The sequence below is a fragment of the Olea europaea genome, unplaced genomic scaffold (genome assembly GCF_002742605.1).
Source record: "Olea europaea var. sylvestris unplaced genomic scaffold, O_europaea_v1 scaffold476, whole genome shotgun sequence".
NCBI classification, from domain to species: Eukaryota; Viridiplantae; Streptophyta; class Magnoliopsida; order Lamiales; family Oleaceae; genus Olea; species Olea europaea.
Window position 1 is genome coordinate 395,459 of NW_019263072.1, and position 17,275 is coordinate 412,733.

The 17,275-nt window shown below is 35.1% G+C and overlaps 2 protein-coding genes across 3 annotated transcripts; one reads left to right on the forward strand and one right to left on the reverse strand.

Annotated features, from left to right (window-relative positions):
* The first annotated feature begins 390 nt into the window (after window positions 1-390).
* Window positions 391-3,729, forward strand: LOC111388223 (probable aquaporin NIP5-1). The gene is made up of 4 exons (XM_023012912.1): window positions 391-1,234; window positions 2,528-2,947; window positions 3,031-3,092; window positions 3,205-3,729. Exons 1-4 carry the CDS (start codon window positions 1,016-1,018, stop codon window positions 3,398-3,400), a joined length of 897 nt encoding a protein of 298 aa, XP_022868680.1. The 5' UTR covers window positions 391-1,015; the 3' UTR covers window positions 3,401-3,729.
* Window positions 3,730-3,948: 219 nt separating this feature from the next.
* On the reverse strand, window positions 3,949-16,929 carry LOC111388222 (probable polyamine aminopropyl transferase). 2 transcript variants are annotated; one of them, XM_023012910.1, is made up of 8 exons: window positions 16,467-16,928; window positions 16,263-16,315; window positions 15,495-15,554; window positions 14,896-14,973; window positions 14,472-14,601; window positions 14,066-14,118; window positions 5,246-5,434; window positions 3,949-4,353 (listed from the first exon to the last, which is right to left on the reverse strand). In XM_023012910.1, exons 1-8 carry the CDS (start codon window positions 16,768-16,770, stop codon window positions 4,216-4,218), a joined length of 1,005 nt encoding a protein of 334 aa, XP_022868678.1. In that variant the 5' UTR covers window positions 16,771-16,928; the 3' UTR covers window positions 3,949-4,215. The 2 variants fall into 2 exon arrangements, with proteins under 2 accessions (XP_022868678.1, XP_022868679.1); XM_023012911.1 differs by lacking the exon at window positions 3,949-4,353 and adding an exon at window positions 4,522-4,736 and having other exon boundaries at window positions 16,467-16,929.
* Between the last annotated feature and the right edge of the window lie 346 nt (window positions 16,930-17,275).

Here is a 17,275-nt window from a genome sequence, read left to right on the forward strand (position 1 = left end):
GAAAGAATGATGTGCTGAATGTTGACCCTTGGCCTTTCTATTTTTCATGGGGGTGAGGTGGTTAGGGGTAATTTCCTTTTTCTCTTTGGTCTTTTATTTAATTGTTTTATGTAAAAAAAAATGTAAAATTATCGTTTGTCCTTTTTAAATTAGTCAAAATTGTGGTCAATGTCAATTCTTTGGTAAACTAATGGTCAAGTTGATAGTTTCTATCCATTTAGACCTTTATTTCATAATTATGAAAAGTTAGAGACCTTCGTTGATACAAATTAAATGTTAGGCTAAAGTTCATAAAAATTGAAAAGGTTAGGGATCGATGTTGCAATTTTTCCTATAATCAATAATATGAATGGCGTGGGGCGGCAGCGGGAAGGTGGAGTAGCTCGGGACCTAGCTTGGTACCTCTGTAGCATTGACTTTTTCTCTCTCCAATTCCTTGGAATTTTGTGCTTCCTTACTTATACTCGTTCATTCTTCGTCACCATCGCCTCCAAACTGTTTGTTATACAATTATCTCACACATTCACTTCAATTTTTTTGTTTTTGTTTTTTCCTTTCACATTCCTCCATTTTCTATATCTTGTTCTTCTTCTGTGTTCTGCTTTATAGTATCATAATATATGCAAATGACAATATTATTTGTGTGCATATACATCTTTTGATCGTCATTTTGATATAAGCTGGAATTCTTAGATTTTCGTAATCCGTAGCTACAAATTTATAAAAATCGTCGAAAAATGTAACTACACCCACTTTTCTTCTTCAACCACAAAAAAGAAAGAAAAAAAATAGTTGAATTTTTTCATATAATTTTGATTCGCAATGCTTTTTGGATTATCATTATACTGAGTTTTTTCTATCGATCTGGGTACGATTCAGAAGCTCGTGTAGCAAAAGCCCTAAAAAAGCCTGCAAATCATGTAATTTATATCCATAGAACAGTTGCTCGCTGTCTTACTATTTAAAAAAAAGAAAAAAAAAGAGTTATTGATTTGATTTTTATAGATCAATCGGAATGCCGGAATTCGAAGCCGGAACACCGACATTGTCGGCGCCAGCGACGCCAGGAACGCCGGCGCCACTGATGTCTTCTCTGCGCATAGATTCGCTGTCTTATGATCGAAAATCAATGGCGCGATGCAAGTGCCTTCCAGTTGATGCATCCACGTGGGGTACACCACATACCTGCAGCCTCACCGACTTCTCTGTGCCTGACATCTCTCTTACTCGCAAGGTTAGACCACTTTACGTTACAGTTAGATCTCTCTCTCCCTCCCTTGCCTCGAGCATACTTAAGTGGTTCAAAGAATAAGAGTGAGGTATAGTTAGCCTTGATGTGAGGGTTCGATTCCTGAAACATGAATTGAAACTTATACAGACAACTTTTGTTCCTTGACCTGTTGAGACATCCCACGATTAACTTCTCTCGTGATGCTCCAAGAACCTTGGGTTCAACTTTTTTAGATCTCTCTCTCTCTCTCTTGAATATAATATGAACATATATGATTATTGACGTGGAAATTGGAATGGGGTCCTTACCTTTCAGTTGCCTCTTTTAATTTTCTTTGTTGAATACAATATGAATAATGATCAGTCAGTCATTTCTTTGTCACGCATCCTATAAATTAAAATGGTAGGAGTATGATTATGACATGATTTTAGGTTAGAGGTTTAAATTCACATTTTTTTTTAACGCTTCTATGATGTGACGTAACGATAAGTTAGCATTGATGCGGTGATTATTTGAAACATATGTTGTTATATTGTTATCGAATTTTCATCAATTTAGAAGATGATAGTCCAAAATGTTGTGAAATTTGAAACAAAGCCCTTGTTCGATAATCATACTTTTCAAACTTTTTTTTTCTACAGACTTATTTTCAACCACACTTCCACACAATAAAACATTTTGCATGTAAACTCGAATTTTTTTTTTTACTTTTTAACAACACATTCTTTTAAAAATCACTATTCAAAACTCTATTTTTCTGAAAGTATGATTTTCAAACTTGGGCTAAATTGAGTCCAATGATCTAATTGAAACAAAATTGTAGTTCATCAATCCTATTGAAAAACAATTGAAATTCAATCACCTAATTGAGATTTTGTTGAGACTTCTGAGTTCAGTGACTGAAAATGAAATTTAACGAAGTGAATTGTTGATGTGGAGTGGGTCCTTCGCTTAGTTGTGTCAAATGGGACCGGTCGCTCAAGGCCCCACCTCGTTATAAACTCGTATTGAAACCAAAATGAATGAGTCATGTCGTGTTTGATTGACTAGCCCAACAGTCCATGAATTTCGAATTAGTTTGCTCGAGTATACCTGCTGTGAAAAATGCCAAGAATCCTCCAATAATTTCTGTAATGAGTATCGATAGAGAATCTGTACCTTTTTGTTGTATAAACTAGGATGTACACTGAAACTTATTCATCCCAATAACAGAGGCAAAAACCACTCAGAAATTCGTTAAAATTTGTCAAAAATGAAGGAATTAACTATGTCAACATAATTTGGTGTTAAATGTAGCTGGGAGCAGAGTTTGTTGGGACATTTATCCTGATATTTGCTGCAACGGCCGGACCAATCGTAAACCAAAAGTACAATCAAGCTGAAACACTTATAGGCAATGCAGCATGTGCTGGTCTTGCCGTTATGATAGTGATTTTATCTACAGGTCACATCTCGGGAGCTCATCTTAACCCGTCTCTCACTATTGCCTTTGCTGCACTTCGCCATTTCCCGTGGGCTCATGTACCGGCCTACATAGCAGCGCAGGTTTCGGCCTCCATTTGTGCTTCTTTTGCACTCAAAGGTGTTTTCCATCCTTTCATGTCCGGTGGTGTGACTGTCCCTTCTGTCAGCACCGGCCAGGCTTTCGCTCTTGAATTTCTTATAACCTTCAATCTGCTATTCGTGGTTACTGCTGTTGCCACTGATACCCGCGCTGTGAGTAATCAATTGAGCACCAACATTCTTTTCTTTCTCCTTTTCTTCAGATATTACAAAGTAATCAAAATCCTTGTTGACAGGTGGGAGAATTAGCAGGCATAGCAGTTGGAGCCACCGTTATGCTTAATATTCTTGTTGCGGGGTGAGTTAACGATCCCTTTTTGCTTCATCTTCTTCCTGAAAACAATGGTAATTGAAAATCGTGAAGAAAAAAGGGCACCAGCTAACTGTTTAGACTCTCTTTGAATTGGCAGACCATCGAGTGGTGGCTCAATGAATCCTGTCCGAACTTTGGGACCAGCAGTTGCAGCAGGAAATTACAAGGTGATATGGGTATACCTTCTGGCACCTACACTTGGAGCTCTTGCAGGGGCCGGTATTTATACTCTGGTTAAGCTTAATGGACAAGAGGAAGAAGTCCCACGCCAAGTGAGGAGTTTCCGTCGCTAGACAACCTTGCTAAGGACAGCTGAACTATGAAATTTGTGTGAATAAAGGCGAAGGACGAAAACTTCGCCAGTTTGAATAAATTATGTATGGTGATGTACTCAATTGTATTGTTGTATCCAAGCATTTGAAGGATGCAAACATTTGTATTTTTATTTCTTTTTCTGTACTTTGACGTATTTGGAGTCTGACGAGGAAACAGTTTCATGATTGTGCAATAATATGTATGATCTGGTAAATTATTGTCCTCTGAGAACTCTGTACATTATACATGAACTAAACTGTCACCCCAGCAATGGAGATATTGTCTACATTTGCCGTGTAATCAGTCACTACATTTTTTTCTCTAAAGATGTGTAAGATCCTGTATAGCAACTCAAAGCTCCTCTACTCTCCTCAATTAAGCACTGCATGCTCTATGATCCACATGATTAATCTTACACTGATAAAAGTAGAAACAAACATTCAGTCAACAATTTTACTGAATAAGAACACCAAACCAATGACAGAACTTGCATATAAAAGCCAGTGAAGGGATGTACACGAGCAAATCAAGAAAGCCCATGTCTATGAATAGCATATCAAATTTAAGCATCTAATTAACAATGCAGCTACAATGGAGAATGCCAATTAGTATTGCTTTTGGACTTGTACCTAAGGAATTCAATGCATCTTTATAACATTACCTTCTACCAATACAAAAATGAGCTACAGGCTACATGTATTAAATGCCACCCACAACACCAGTGAAGCTCAATAAAGATCTTTTAGTTGTGATCCTCTGAAGTTATGATTAGAAGGTGACACTTACACCAAACTTAGCAAGTTATCCACTGGTGAACACTGGAGCTCAGTTCAGGAGGGAGAACAGCAGACCACGTAGCTGTTTCTGTCAAAGGTCCTGTGAGGGCAAGATAGTTTTCACCCTCACTTTTTGGCATCTTTTTCCAATTTACCTGGCGTTTTTGAAATTTGAGTTTAGTGGACCTTAGATATAGCAAGAAAATATTTGTAGTATAAGTATACACAATTTATCAATGCAAATGAGTGTACAAAAAGCTGAGATTTTTTAAGAAACTGATGAATACATAGATTCAGACATTTATGACCTCCGCCTCGGGAAAATAGTCAGGAAGTGTTATAGGCAATAGCCTCTTTGGCTTAAAAGACAAAATTGTTCAAAAAAAGTGAGCATAGCCCTGTGCTCTGATGATTTAAGCTCTGTTGATCCAATTTCTCTGCATTTCCCAACCCTAGTGAGATGTAGGTCATTGAATCTGGGAGGGCTATGAGTTGGTTAGACTGAACAATGGAACCTAAGGAAGGAGGCAAACAAAACCTGAAAAAGCAAGAGTGCAAGAACGGGTGAGTGAGAGAATAGAACTGAGTTTCAAGGCTGCAGGAGAGATTTAGACGTCCATAACCTCCTTAGACCCTGCACTTTGTGAATGTGAATAAGTCTCCACTCTAAAAGGTTGATCTGGATCTCATACCCCTAAAATTTACTGGACACTGGTTGTTGGTAGTCTTCTAGTTCTTTGAAGCAATATCAAGCAAGTAAACAATAGGTCCAGTGAGTAACATGAGAAAAATGGAATATTTTCCAAAAAGCAGTTAATTGCCTTGTGCAGCATTGTCCTTATACACTTCATCCAAAATCTCCATCAGCTTATGGGATAGTGTTGAAGACAAGGATGTGAATATACAAGTGTGCGATTAAAGCACATAATATTCCTTTGTTCTTGTATATTTGTGTATTTAGAAGCTCTTATTCCTTTTAGGCTAAAAGTCATCAATTATTGAATTCAAAGGACTTGCACGATAAGTAGAGAATAAAAAGCACCATACTTGTCCAGGAAATGCTTTGCAAAGAGCCTTGATAGTAGCATTTAGTTCCCAGGTGCCATCCGTTGATGAATCTTCATTTGGTGATACTGCATCATTGATTTCAGACAATCCATCTTCGCCAGCACCACAATTCACCATGAAGCGACCGTTGGGCATCAATCTGTTATTAAGCTCCAACCATGTAGCAGCCTGATCAAGAAAGGCAAGCAAATCAAGAAATGCTAAGCAACAAATTATAGATCTGGATGTCTACAAGATTAATTTTTCCAGCCCATTAAAAATTTATGAAATGACAAATATATTCAATAAGACTCAATACCCCTCAATATGAAAGGTTCTCTCATTATATAGAATCAAAATCAAATTAAATACAGTAAAAGCAATCTATCTATATATGATACAAATATAATGATAATATAAACGTTAACTGTAATGTTCGACAATCTCCGTAATCTTATTCAATCTCATTGACATCCCTCCTCAAATCGATGCGAGTAAGAGCATCAATTTGCAACCATAAGCTGACGAAGGTGACAATACTTGTGCCCACGAAGAAAAATCCAAATTAGAGCAACATCTACGAAAATTAGTGACGACGAGAGATCGAGACTAACATATAGTACAAAAACAACCAAGAACTACTCCAAAGCTACTCTAAGAACACTCCAAAGACACTCCAGAGAGCTAGGAATGGAAATTCCAATTAATTAAAGATTATGAATTGAGGTTAATTGGTAGGTTGATTTATTTCCTAACTTAGCAGATTATTTTTTCCTTTTCTTGTTCATCTTGTGTAATATAAATTGGATGTAATAGGGGTGTAATTATTCATTGAGTTCTTATTTTGATTTCATGGTATCGGAGCCAAGGTTTCTATGACCTAGCAATGGTGAAATTCCCTGCAAACAGCAGCAAATAGACGACCTTTGAAACATCAAATTTCAAAGTAGAGACTAGTCATTCAATCGGCCTCAATGGAGTCGAAAATTCTTCCTTCCAACTTATGGCGGAGAAATTAAATGGAAGAAACTTCAAGAGTAGCCCCAATCGATAAAATTAGTAATCAAATGAGGATGGAAGTTAGGTTTACCTTACTGACGAGACTAAGAGGCCAAACGATGTTGCCCTTTTGCATAAGTGGAAGTCCAAAAATTCCATGGCGACGACCTTGTTGGGGAATTCAACGAAGCCAGACAATTGGGAAGACATATCTCTTCCTTCTAACTGCAAAAGATGTCTGCGAAGTAGGGAAGAAACTTACTCCGATTTTGAAGATTCACCACATATTTTTGAAATTAAGACTCGATTGTGGCAGATCTGGCAGGTATTATGAGACATGACAGATTGTCATATGAAAGACATTGGTGTGAGAATTGTTGTAGGCCTGATCACATAGAAGATACATGTTTGAAAAATTTACGAAGAACTCGAAATCCAAGGCAAAATACTAGGAGCCAAGGTACCAAGTTGAAACAAAATATTCTACCTCGAATTGTGCATTCAACTCCAAACAAATGGAGCAACTCTATCAAATCTTCCCTAGCCTTCAAACATCTTGCCAGCCTTCCTTCTAGTTCTCTAGCACACAAAGGTAACTTTCAAAAAACCTTATGCATGTCACAATATAAATTTTGAATTATTGACTCCAGTGCATCTAGATCACATGACGGACTCTACCACTTATTCTCTTCATACTCAACTTGTACTGGAAATATTAAGGTGAAAATTGTAGATAGCTCACTTTCTTCTGTTGAAGAAAATGAAATATTCGAATCTCTGAGTTCATAACATTAGAATATGTCCTCTACTTCCCAAATTTGTCTTATAACTTGTTATCTATTAGTCAGCTAACCAACAATTCCAATTGTCTTCCTATGTTTTTCAGGACCTTTCACCAAGGAAGACGATTGATAGTGCTAAAGAATGCGAAGGACTGTACTACTTCGAGGAAGCCGACGTAAGTAAACTAAGTCAACTTACAGGTTGTCGTTCTACATCTGCCTCTAGGGATAGTGAAATTTTGTTAAGACACTATAGAATGAGTCATCCTAGCTTTCCATACTTAAAATGTTTACTTCCTTCACATTTCTTTAATAAAAATCAATTAAGTTTCAATGTGAAAATTGTGAATTTGTATAAATATGTTTCTGCATCTTTTCCAAATTCACAAACCATCTACACAATTCATCATGATTTATGGGGAACTTCCTGCAATCCTAACTGTACCTAAACAAAATGGTTCGTCACATTTATCAATGACCACACTTGGGTATGCTGGATATATCTACTAGAGGAAAAAATTGATGCTCACTTAGTATTTATAAATTTTACTCTATGATTTAAACCTAGTTTCAAACATAACTTCAAATCCTGCACAATGACAATGGCACAGAATACTTTAAATACCTTTTGCAAGACTACCTAAAAAATATAGAATAGTCCACCAAAGTTCATGTGTCATCACTTTTTCAATAAAATGAGATTGCTGAACGAAAAAATAAGCACCTACTTGAGGTTGTTCATGCCTTAATGTTTACAACAAATAAGCCAAATACATTATGGGGAGATGCAATTTTAACAGCTGCATATCTCATTAACCGTATGTCTCGTCATACTCTCTCTTTCGACTCATCTATACAAAGATTCCAAAAACACTTTCCTACTTCTCATCCTAATTCAAATCTACTCGTGTTTGGAAGTACTACTTTTGTACACGTTCACTCCCATCACCGAAACAAACCGGAACAACGTACAATCAAGTGTGTTCATCAGGTACTCACCCACTAAAAAAGGCTACGAATGCTATGATTCGTCCAAAGAAAATGTCATTGTTAGCCTAGATGTAACCTTCTCCGAAAAAATACCTTACTTCCAAAAACCTTCTCTTCAGGGGGAGAATTTGAGTGATGATTGGTTATTAAGTCGAGAATTCTTGGAATTTAATCTTGCCCTGCCTGACCTAAATACAGAGCTAGTCACCCTCCTACCTTCTAATCTACTATATACAGAAGGAAACTCGAATTTATTGGGAGATATTGGAAAATAAAATGATAAGGAGATACTAGTTTACTCAAGAAAGATTAATTCAAAGAATAATGAAACTCTTACACCTAAGGCCACAATTATTAGATCTAACCCGGTTGTTGACTCGAAAAAATCATTGGGTCACTAGGTCAGTGGTACAACAGGTTGTTCATTGTCATACCATATTTTTAATTAAAATAATTTTTGCAACAAAAAAAATTATGCTAAATCTAATATATCTTTCACCCACATTATATTATAAGGGATTATTAGTTTCCAATATGATCAAGGGAGGGAATTATCATGCCGGACACTCAGGTTCCAATCACATCCAGGACATATTGAAATAAAATTTTGCACTTCCCTTTATTAAAAAAATCGGTTCACCGTTTGGTTTGCCTTTTAGAATAGCTTGAATCGACTAGTTATCTAATGTTCAACCGGATCTTGGCCGATTCCTTAGCTTATTTGACCAGTTAATGCACTGAACCAGACCGAACCACTATTCGGTCCGACGATTTTCGGTCCAAATCAATCGGTACGGTCTGATTTTAATAACTATACCCGAGGCACCAAAAGAGTCAAAATTAGTGATAGGTCATGATGAGAACCCTTCCAACGAATCCATATCCCCAAAAAACAATCTACCAATTGCTCTAAGAAAACAAACTCGATCGTGTACTCTCCATCCTATTTCCAAATTCATATCTTATAATACTTGGATTTTGTGCTTTTACGGCTAACCTTCATAAAGCAGAAATTCCAAAAAGTGGACAGATTTTATCAAAGAAAGGGTAGAAGATGGATTATCTGTGTGACATATCTTCATACAAAGGAACAAACTATGAATATCTTCATCAAAGGATTGTCTTAATAAATTTTCAATGACCTCAACTGCAAGTTGACCATGATCAACATCTACAGTTCAACTTGAGGAAGGGTGTAGGCAACCGGGAATGGAAATAAGTTAGGAATGGAAATTGTAATTAATTAGAGATTGTGATTTCAGGTTAATTGGTAGGTTGATTTATATCCTAACTTAGCAGATTATTTTTCTCCTTGTTCATCTTGTGTAACATAAATCGCATGTAATAGGGTTGTAATTATTCATTTAGAAACACATAACAATAATTCTAATTTTGATTTCACAATGTAATTTGACCTCATTGTCAATGTTCTTAAACATTTCATGGTGATTATGCATGACCAAATTATCGTTCATCCATTGATCTCCAACTCAATTGCACAATCAATTCTTTAAAATGTTCAAAGCAAAAAGTACTTTCTACTTTAGCAGACTACCGAGAGTAAGCAGAAGAAATAAAGTCACTTTAAAATTATTGAAAAACTTTAGTCAACAGTACATTGAAAGGCTTTTGAAGCCATATTCTGACTATAATACACTCAGCATATTTTGTCGTTCAATGCAACCAGAGTGTTTAATACATGAGAATGGGGATCAGTAGTTTAGGCCCTGGGAACATGAAGAAGAGTAGCATTAGTTCTCACCCCCACACTCCCTCCAAAATCCAGAGTGAAAGTTACCACAACTGGAGCCTACGTGGCTCTATCCATGGGTGGATGGTTGATAAGCTTCAACACCTAAATATGAAATGGGATCCGCTTTTTGAAAACAAATTGGCAGCGTTTTAATTTAGGCTCAGTAATTGCATACATGGCATGGAGGTCAAGATAGGCATGAATGAATGTGACACTCAGGTAGGCGTGCAATGGACGCTGCAATGTCTAATAATTAGCTTCGCATTAAATGTTCCATAACTTCAAACTGAATACCTTCTACTGGATGAGTACTTAATAGCTATATTGCAGGTGGAAATTGAAAAATGAACTAGTGGAGAGTCTTAAAAAATTAAGGGACTGACGTGGCCTTCTTTGCATGACTTAAATTGCCAAAATGGCTAAGCAGAATGCTTATTTTCTGTTATTCATGAGCGTCAACAGGAACTAGGAAGTTCACGATTTTTGTGTTTCCGAGTTTCCATATGCTATTTCTTGCATAAGTTCATGTCAGAGCCTCAATCACTCCTGTGAGCATGCTGCAAGGAAACACAACTGTTAAGTCCTATTGGATGACGCCTATGAGTGTGACTGCATGATGCATATTGAGAATAGTTGGTTCTAATAGCAAGAGGAACTAATGCCAGTTGGCCAAAGAAAAGGAACCCAAATTCACAACCAATGCAGGAGGAGTACAACAATTTCCAAACGCAATTTCTTGCATAAGTTCGTGTTAGAGCCTCGATCACTCCTGTGAGCATGCCGCAAAGGAAATGCAAAACTGTTAAAGTCCTATTGGATGATGCCTATGGGTGTGACTTCATGATGCATATTGAGAATAGTTGGCTCTAATAGCAAGAGGAACCAATGCCAGTTGGCCTAAGAAAAAGGAACCCAAATCCACAACCAATGCAGGAAGAGTACAACAACCACCAATAAACTTTGTCGACTTCCCACTGCAACAACGAATTTTCCAAGCAATTACAATGTGGCTTAAATTTTGAGGGAAACTAACAAAACAATCTGACTCTTTTTGGTAGCTTCGTAATTTGAGTATTCGTACAGTGGTTTTTTATCCCTCTCACATAAATCTATAACGTTAATTTTGAGATTACCTTCTAGCACTTCGATTTTGGTTGCTTTATATAAATAAGAACACTAAGGTCTGCTAAAAAGGGTGACTTATGGAATGAAAACTTATAACTTCTCAATTACCCCACCTATGGGTATTCTATATAAATCAACAAGTCCAAAATCTCGACATTCACCATTAATCAACAAATTTTGATGCCATTTTCCTGATATTCATGAATAAATCATAAGGAACTAGAAGATTGTTTGCAAACTCTGTGTTTTTGCGCCTCCATACACTTTGACCTGCATCACCTAGAAATTCTTTTTGACTGGTATGATGTTGACTCTAATGCCATGTTAGCTCCTAGGGGTGTCTTATGTTGATACATGCGTGAATGGAGAAGGGTTTAGCGTTATGTATTAAAATTCGCCAAGAGAACTAGTGTAGAAATGAAGCAACCAATATGTTGATTTACAAAAAATACCGTAAAATATTCGATGATTCTTTGTAAGAATACCTAGTATTTGATTTGATCAATAAATCATTGACTTATGTCCGAATACTACTTTGGATTGAAGATTGGAGAAAATCTAAACAGTTATTATTTTATTTCAGTAAAAAAAAATTCTTCCTTTGGCACTAAAGCTGCAACCCTTATTTATAACAATTAAAAAACATAATTAAAGAATAATACTAATAAATGATTAACGTTAATTAACAACTAACATATAGATAATAAAAAATTTAAAAGTCATAATCTAAATTGAGTTCCATATTTGTTTAATAAAGAAAATACTAACTAAAAAATTATCAAAAACTCAATCTCATCATTCTCCTCCGATTATCAAAGATTCATCCTTGAATTGTGTAATGCATTTTTTTATCCAATTCCTTGTAATAACAATATTTACTTGGTATATTTATAGGGCATACGACAAAAAATTCTTCGAACAAAGGTCAAACTATAGCAAGTATCTCAAGATCCATGGACTCTTTTATGTGGCATTTAAAACAAACTTCAATTTCTTTTGATCACTTATTAATGACATTGGCTCTACATAGAAAACAGGTGAAACATCGTAACTGTTATCACACAGATTCATACATTCTTCAATTTCTATAGTGAAGACCAGGAATCTATTATAACTTTCATAAGGTAAATGTTGACAAACAAACAAATAAAATCAAGAAGACCGTCAGCCTATCTTGAAATGATGCTTTGGAGGACATTCATAACTGAAATCTAAAGATTCTTCAATTTCTTGTGTGGGATTTAAAACTAACTTCGATTTCTTTAGACCACTTATTAGAGACATTGACATCAAGCTCTCCACAGAAAAATAGGTGAAACGTTGTAAATGTCATCATATAAATTCATACATTCTTCAATTTCTTTATCGAAAATTGGGGATCCATCGTAACTATCGTTACCCACATCCACAAATTCTTCAATTTCTTTGTAAAAAATTGGAGTGCCTTCATAACTGATATTCAAGTGGCGGACCATCATAGTCCTCAAACTTTTGTCATTGAATTCCATGAATACTATTAGGAACGAACATTGCTTTGATACCAATTGATGTAGAGAGGCGGAAGCGATATAAATAAATATGAACAAAATGTTGTAGAAGTTCTGTTGATTCGAAAATGAATATTGAAATACAATCGCCTAGTTTCAGTTTATTCCTAAGAATACCGGAACTCTAGGCACCAAGAACTCTTTGATTGCACACGAAAAATGAGAACTTGGATTCGTTGATTTTAAATATCAAATAATGAAAACGTATAAAAATTGAAGAAAGTCTCAACAATTAATATTTTATTCCAATTCAAAGAAAAAAAATTCCTTTGCCATTAGGGCTATAGCCCTTATTTACAATAATTTAAAAGCTTAATTAACATCTAATCCTAGTAAATGACTAACTCTAATTAATGACTAATCCTAATTAACAATTAACATCTAGATAATAGCAAAAATTAAGTCCAAATAGGAATTAAATTTCGAATTTATTTAATAAAGAAAATAATGACTAAAAAATGATTAAAAACTCAATTTTATCAAGAACTCAATATGCTTAAAGCCGAAAGGATTAAAAAAAAGAAAAAGAAAAAGAAAAAAGAACTTCGTCTATCCAATATTTAAGCAAAAAAATTGCACAGTTTACATGGAATTTCACAGTAAATTCACCATATGCCCTCTTGAGTTTGCACTATATAGCTCAATCTGGTCTCCAGACCTCTACTACTAGTTAGTTGATTGCATTAACTAAATACCAATATCAGCTGTAAATCTAACATGCATTGGAATCACTCATCATATACATGGTTGAAGCAATGTTATAGCCCAAGGACCATGACCCTTCCTACCGTTTGAAAATTCTCTATTTGTTATAAAAACACTATTCTTATTCATGGGATATTTATTTTAATGCCCAGGCTGAATGTTTTATATTTCCTTTTTCTTGATAATTCTATACTTTTTCTTATAAAGATGCACTCATTCATAAGATTCATGTAATCCTAGTAGACTAGATTAAAAATGAAGATGTAGAAATAGATTAACATAACTTGAGGTGGTGGCAAAATATTTAACTTCCTTGGACTTGTCTGGAGAGGTAATTCTATATTTAATAAATGGAGAAAATGACCCAACCAGGTCCAGATTTATTGAAGTAGAGCTTAGCTTGTTGATATATCCATACTTTCCGATTCCATTTTATGATTTTTAGCAATGATAACTGTGAATTATTATTCTAATTATTCAACACTTTCTAAAACTTGATTGCATACTGTAACTCATATTTTAAATTTTAGATTTATCACTCAAATTTAATAAATTGTAGTAGTTTCAGCATTTATTTATTTTTTAAGGTGGAATTAATTTTATTCTTTAGAGTTGAATAGAAATATATGTTTTCAGATGCACAGAACTCTAATATTACATATCCATTTACAGGTGTTAAGTTGTAAAATAGAAACAAAAAATAAAACATAAATAAACGGAAGCAATGACAAGTCATTTAGAAAGTAAGCGTTAGTATTCTTCAAAAGAGTCCTTGAGATAAGCTCTAGGATCAATATAAGAGCAGTATAAAAGTATACATTAGACTTGTTGCAAAATTAAAAGTTGATAACAATGATATTATTAGAGTTTGAGCATCATGCAAAAAGAATGATTATTAAAGCCATAGTTCAATGGATACCTCCTGCAACTGCGGCAAAACCTTCCCATCAGAGAACAGATCAATAATAATGCCTGAAATGTGTGCACTGGAAATAAGTAATTGATTACATGAACAGAGAGCAAAAGATTTATCCTTCGATATAAATGTGTTGTGTGTTTGTTTATTTAGGATGTGAATAAATTATCAATTGTCAAGCCAACCAAAAAAGAAAAAAAAGGAGCAACAGAAGGATGTAGATGACACTATTACACTGAAAAGTAACGAAATTTAAACCTCATTCATTGTTGAATATGATGAGTTGCCATCAAGAAAGGATAAGCATCCACAATGTTTCCATTCTACGGAAATATAGATGATGCTTATATACATAGCATATAGACGAAATATTTGCACTGTCTTTGTCTACAGTGTATATAGAATTTACCAGCATATCCTCCAGGAATAGCAACAGATGAAGAAAAAACATCACCAATGTGAACATTAAGTACTCCACCAGCCATATTTTGCTTCTCAAGATCAGACAGCCCAAGATAGTCTCTAGCTTTATCTATTAACTGTTTATCAAACAAAACAATCAAATTGTTAGCTTTTGAAATCAATTTCCCAATTTCGCCGGCTGACTTTTCAAGTACATAAATCAAAATGTTATTATTGATAGAAGAGGTGTTTGATCATTCATGCTACTCGTAAACCAGAATAGATATGGGATTGTTAACTCAAGCTTTTCACCCCAATGAGAGGTAATGAACAAGACTGTTTATGAAAAGTAATTATTTCATGAAAGAGTTCCAAAATGATCTAACATTGTTGTTCCAAGTAATTCCAAAATAGAAAGAGAGCATTATTACAATTTCATCTATCTCCCAGCCCTCAAGCAGCAATGAAGGCCACAATTCAAGCATCAAATGAGCAGCCGTTCCTCCACCCTGAAAAAGTAAAGATAGTTTTAACCTGATCTACCAATTTACCGTTTTATGAGTTTTATTCCCGTAAAATTTACTGTAAATATCGAAATCACGTGCCTCAACATTGAAGACTAGAAAAGCTATATTACCAAGCCAAATATTGCAATGGGACCCCTTGGAACCACAGGTGGCAAGGTAGCAAACTCATCCTGTATTTGAAATGCATTAATACCTTATGAAGTTTGAACATAGGAGGTGAAACTTGTTAATAAATTCATATAAAACGAAAATATTTTTTCAGTAAACAGGTTATATAGTTTCTCCAACTACACCTTCTTTCAATTAGAGAAACATATTTGAAAAACCATTCAACCAATGAATAATGAACGATAAGAGCCACTTAGAACATGACAAAGCAAGTTATTTCTCATGCAATTTTCATCTCATCCAATTTACCGTTTTATGAGTTTTATTCCCGTAAAATTTACTGTAAATATCGAAATCACGTGCCTCAACATTGAAGACTAGAAAAGCTATATTACCAAGCCAAATATTGCAATGGGACCCCTTGGAACCACAGGTGGCAAGGTAGCAAACTCATCCTGTATTTGAAATGCATTAATACCTTATGAAGTTTGAACATAGGAGGTGAAACTTGTTAATAAATTCATATAAAACGAAAATATTTTTTCAGTAAACAGGTTATATAGTTTCTCCAACTACACCTTCTTTCAATTAGAGAAACATATTTGAAAAACCATTCAACCAATGAATAATGAATGATAAGAGCCACTTAGAACATGACAAAGCAAGTTATTTCTCACGCAATTTTCATCTCATCTTTCCTGAAAGCAACAGAAAACCCAGAATGTTATTTTTGATAAGTCATTAGATGATTCGACGTAGAACACAAATCCCAAACAGTATTAAGAGGCATTTTGCAGTAGGAATCAAAATTTTCTTGATTTGCAAACAGAGAAGTGTTTAAAATAAACTTCAATGCAAAGCCCAGAAAAACGACGAGGTCATAATAAAGTTTTGAGTGAATAGGCTCTTCAGTATCCTACCATGTATCGAAGTGCCACAAATGCTCTTTAAAGTGACATAACCAGACATTTGTTATTGCAGTAGATAAGCTTAGTCAGTTTCTTGGAGCTCCTACTATACATCATTGGCAATAAGAAAAACGGAACTATCTTATCATTTATCTATGTTGCCATTTGCAAATCAAGGACAGAAAGCGTGATTTGAACATAGATGAACCAAGAAAAGGAATGAGTAATTTTGGCAGTGGGAGATAATAAACATACCCAATATGAACCAGTCCATTTACTTCCTTTGTTAAGAATGCTGTGAACATTATCTGCAACAGTACAACAATTGCAGGCATGAAACAGAATTCCAGAGTATGTACATCCAATTTAATCAATAGCATACAGTTTCGGAAAAACACGACCCACCCGTTGAGTGAAGAAAGAAAGACCACTAATTGAGCAGAGGGAAAGTATACATACTGGTAGAATCGAGAAGCAGAAGCAGAGATTTAGGAGTGTCGAGGATTACAATGTTGTTATAACTGCTCCGAATGGAAGTCAGCAAATGGAATTCTTCTTCTTCTTCATTGTGTTCTTCTACTCGCTGTTGTTGTTGTGACGAGCACAAAACAGATTTGGCTGGTTTCGTTTTTGAATGAATAGATTTTTTGGCATTGCTTTTGTTGCAGTGGGGCAGTAAATGTTGAAAATTGCAGGAATATGGAAGGGTACACTGAGGAGGAAGAGAAATTTGGGTTTGGGGGAAGAATTGCAATAAGCTCATTGCCTCCGTAATGTTTCAGTCAGTCACTTTGCTTCAAACTTTCTACAGATTGATTAGATCGATGGATAAAAAAAGGACGAGGAGATTGTAAGAAATGTCCGTAATGTTCCAAAATGTCCATTTTGCTGTTATTCAGGCCGAAATACAAGAGCCTGTTTGATAGGCCAAAATTTCCATGGAAGATGGATATTATCCCATCATTTTTCACTTTTTAGCTTGTTTGATACGAAATACTTTCTTGACAATTAGGTTGTGGTTGGTTTGTCATTTTGGGCCCATTTTCTATTTTTCATTTTCGAAAACGCGGAAAACGCGTTTGGTCCGTCGTTTTCGAAAATATTTTCGAAAACACATTTTCGAAAACGAGTTAAAATTTATAATTGAAACGCAAAACGACTTTTTATCGTTTTCAGAATTTTTAGTTATAAATGTCGAAAACGTGAAAAACGGGCCGTTTTCGGGGGGGAACTAAAAATCGTTTTGAAAATGAAAATGCAAATCAACC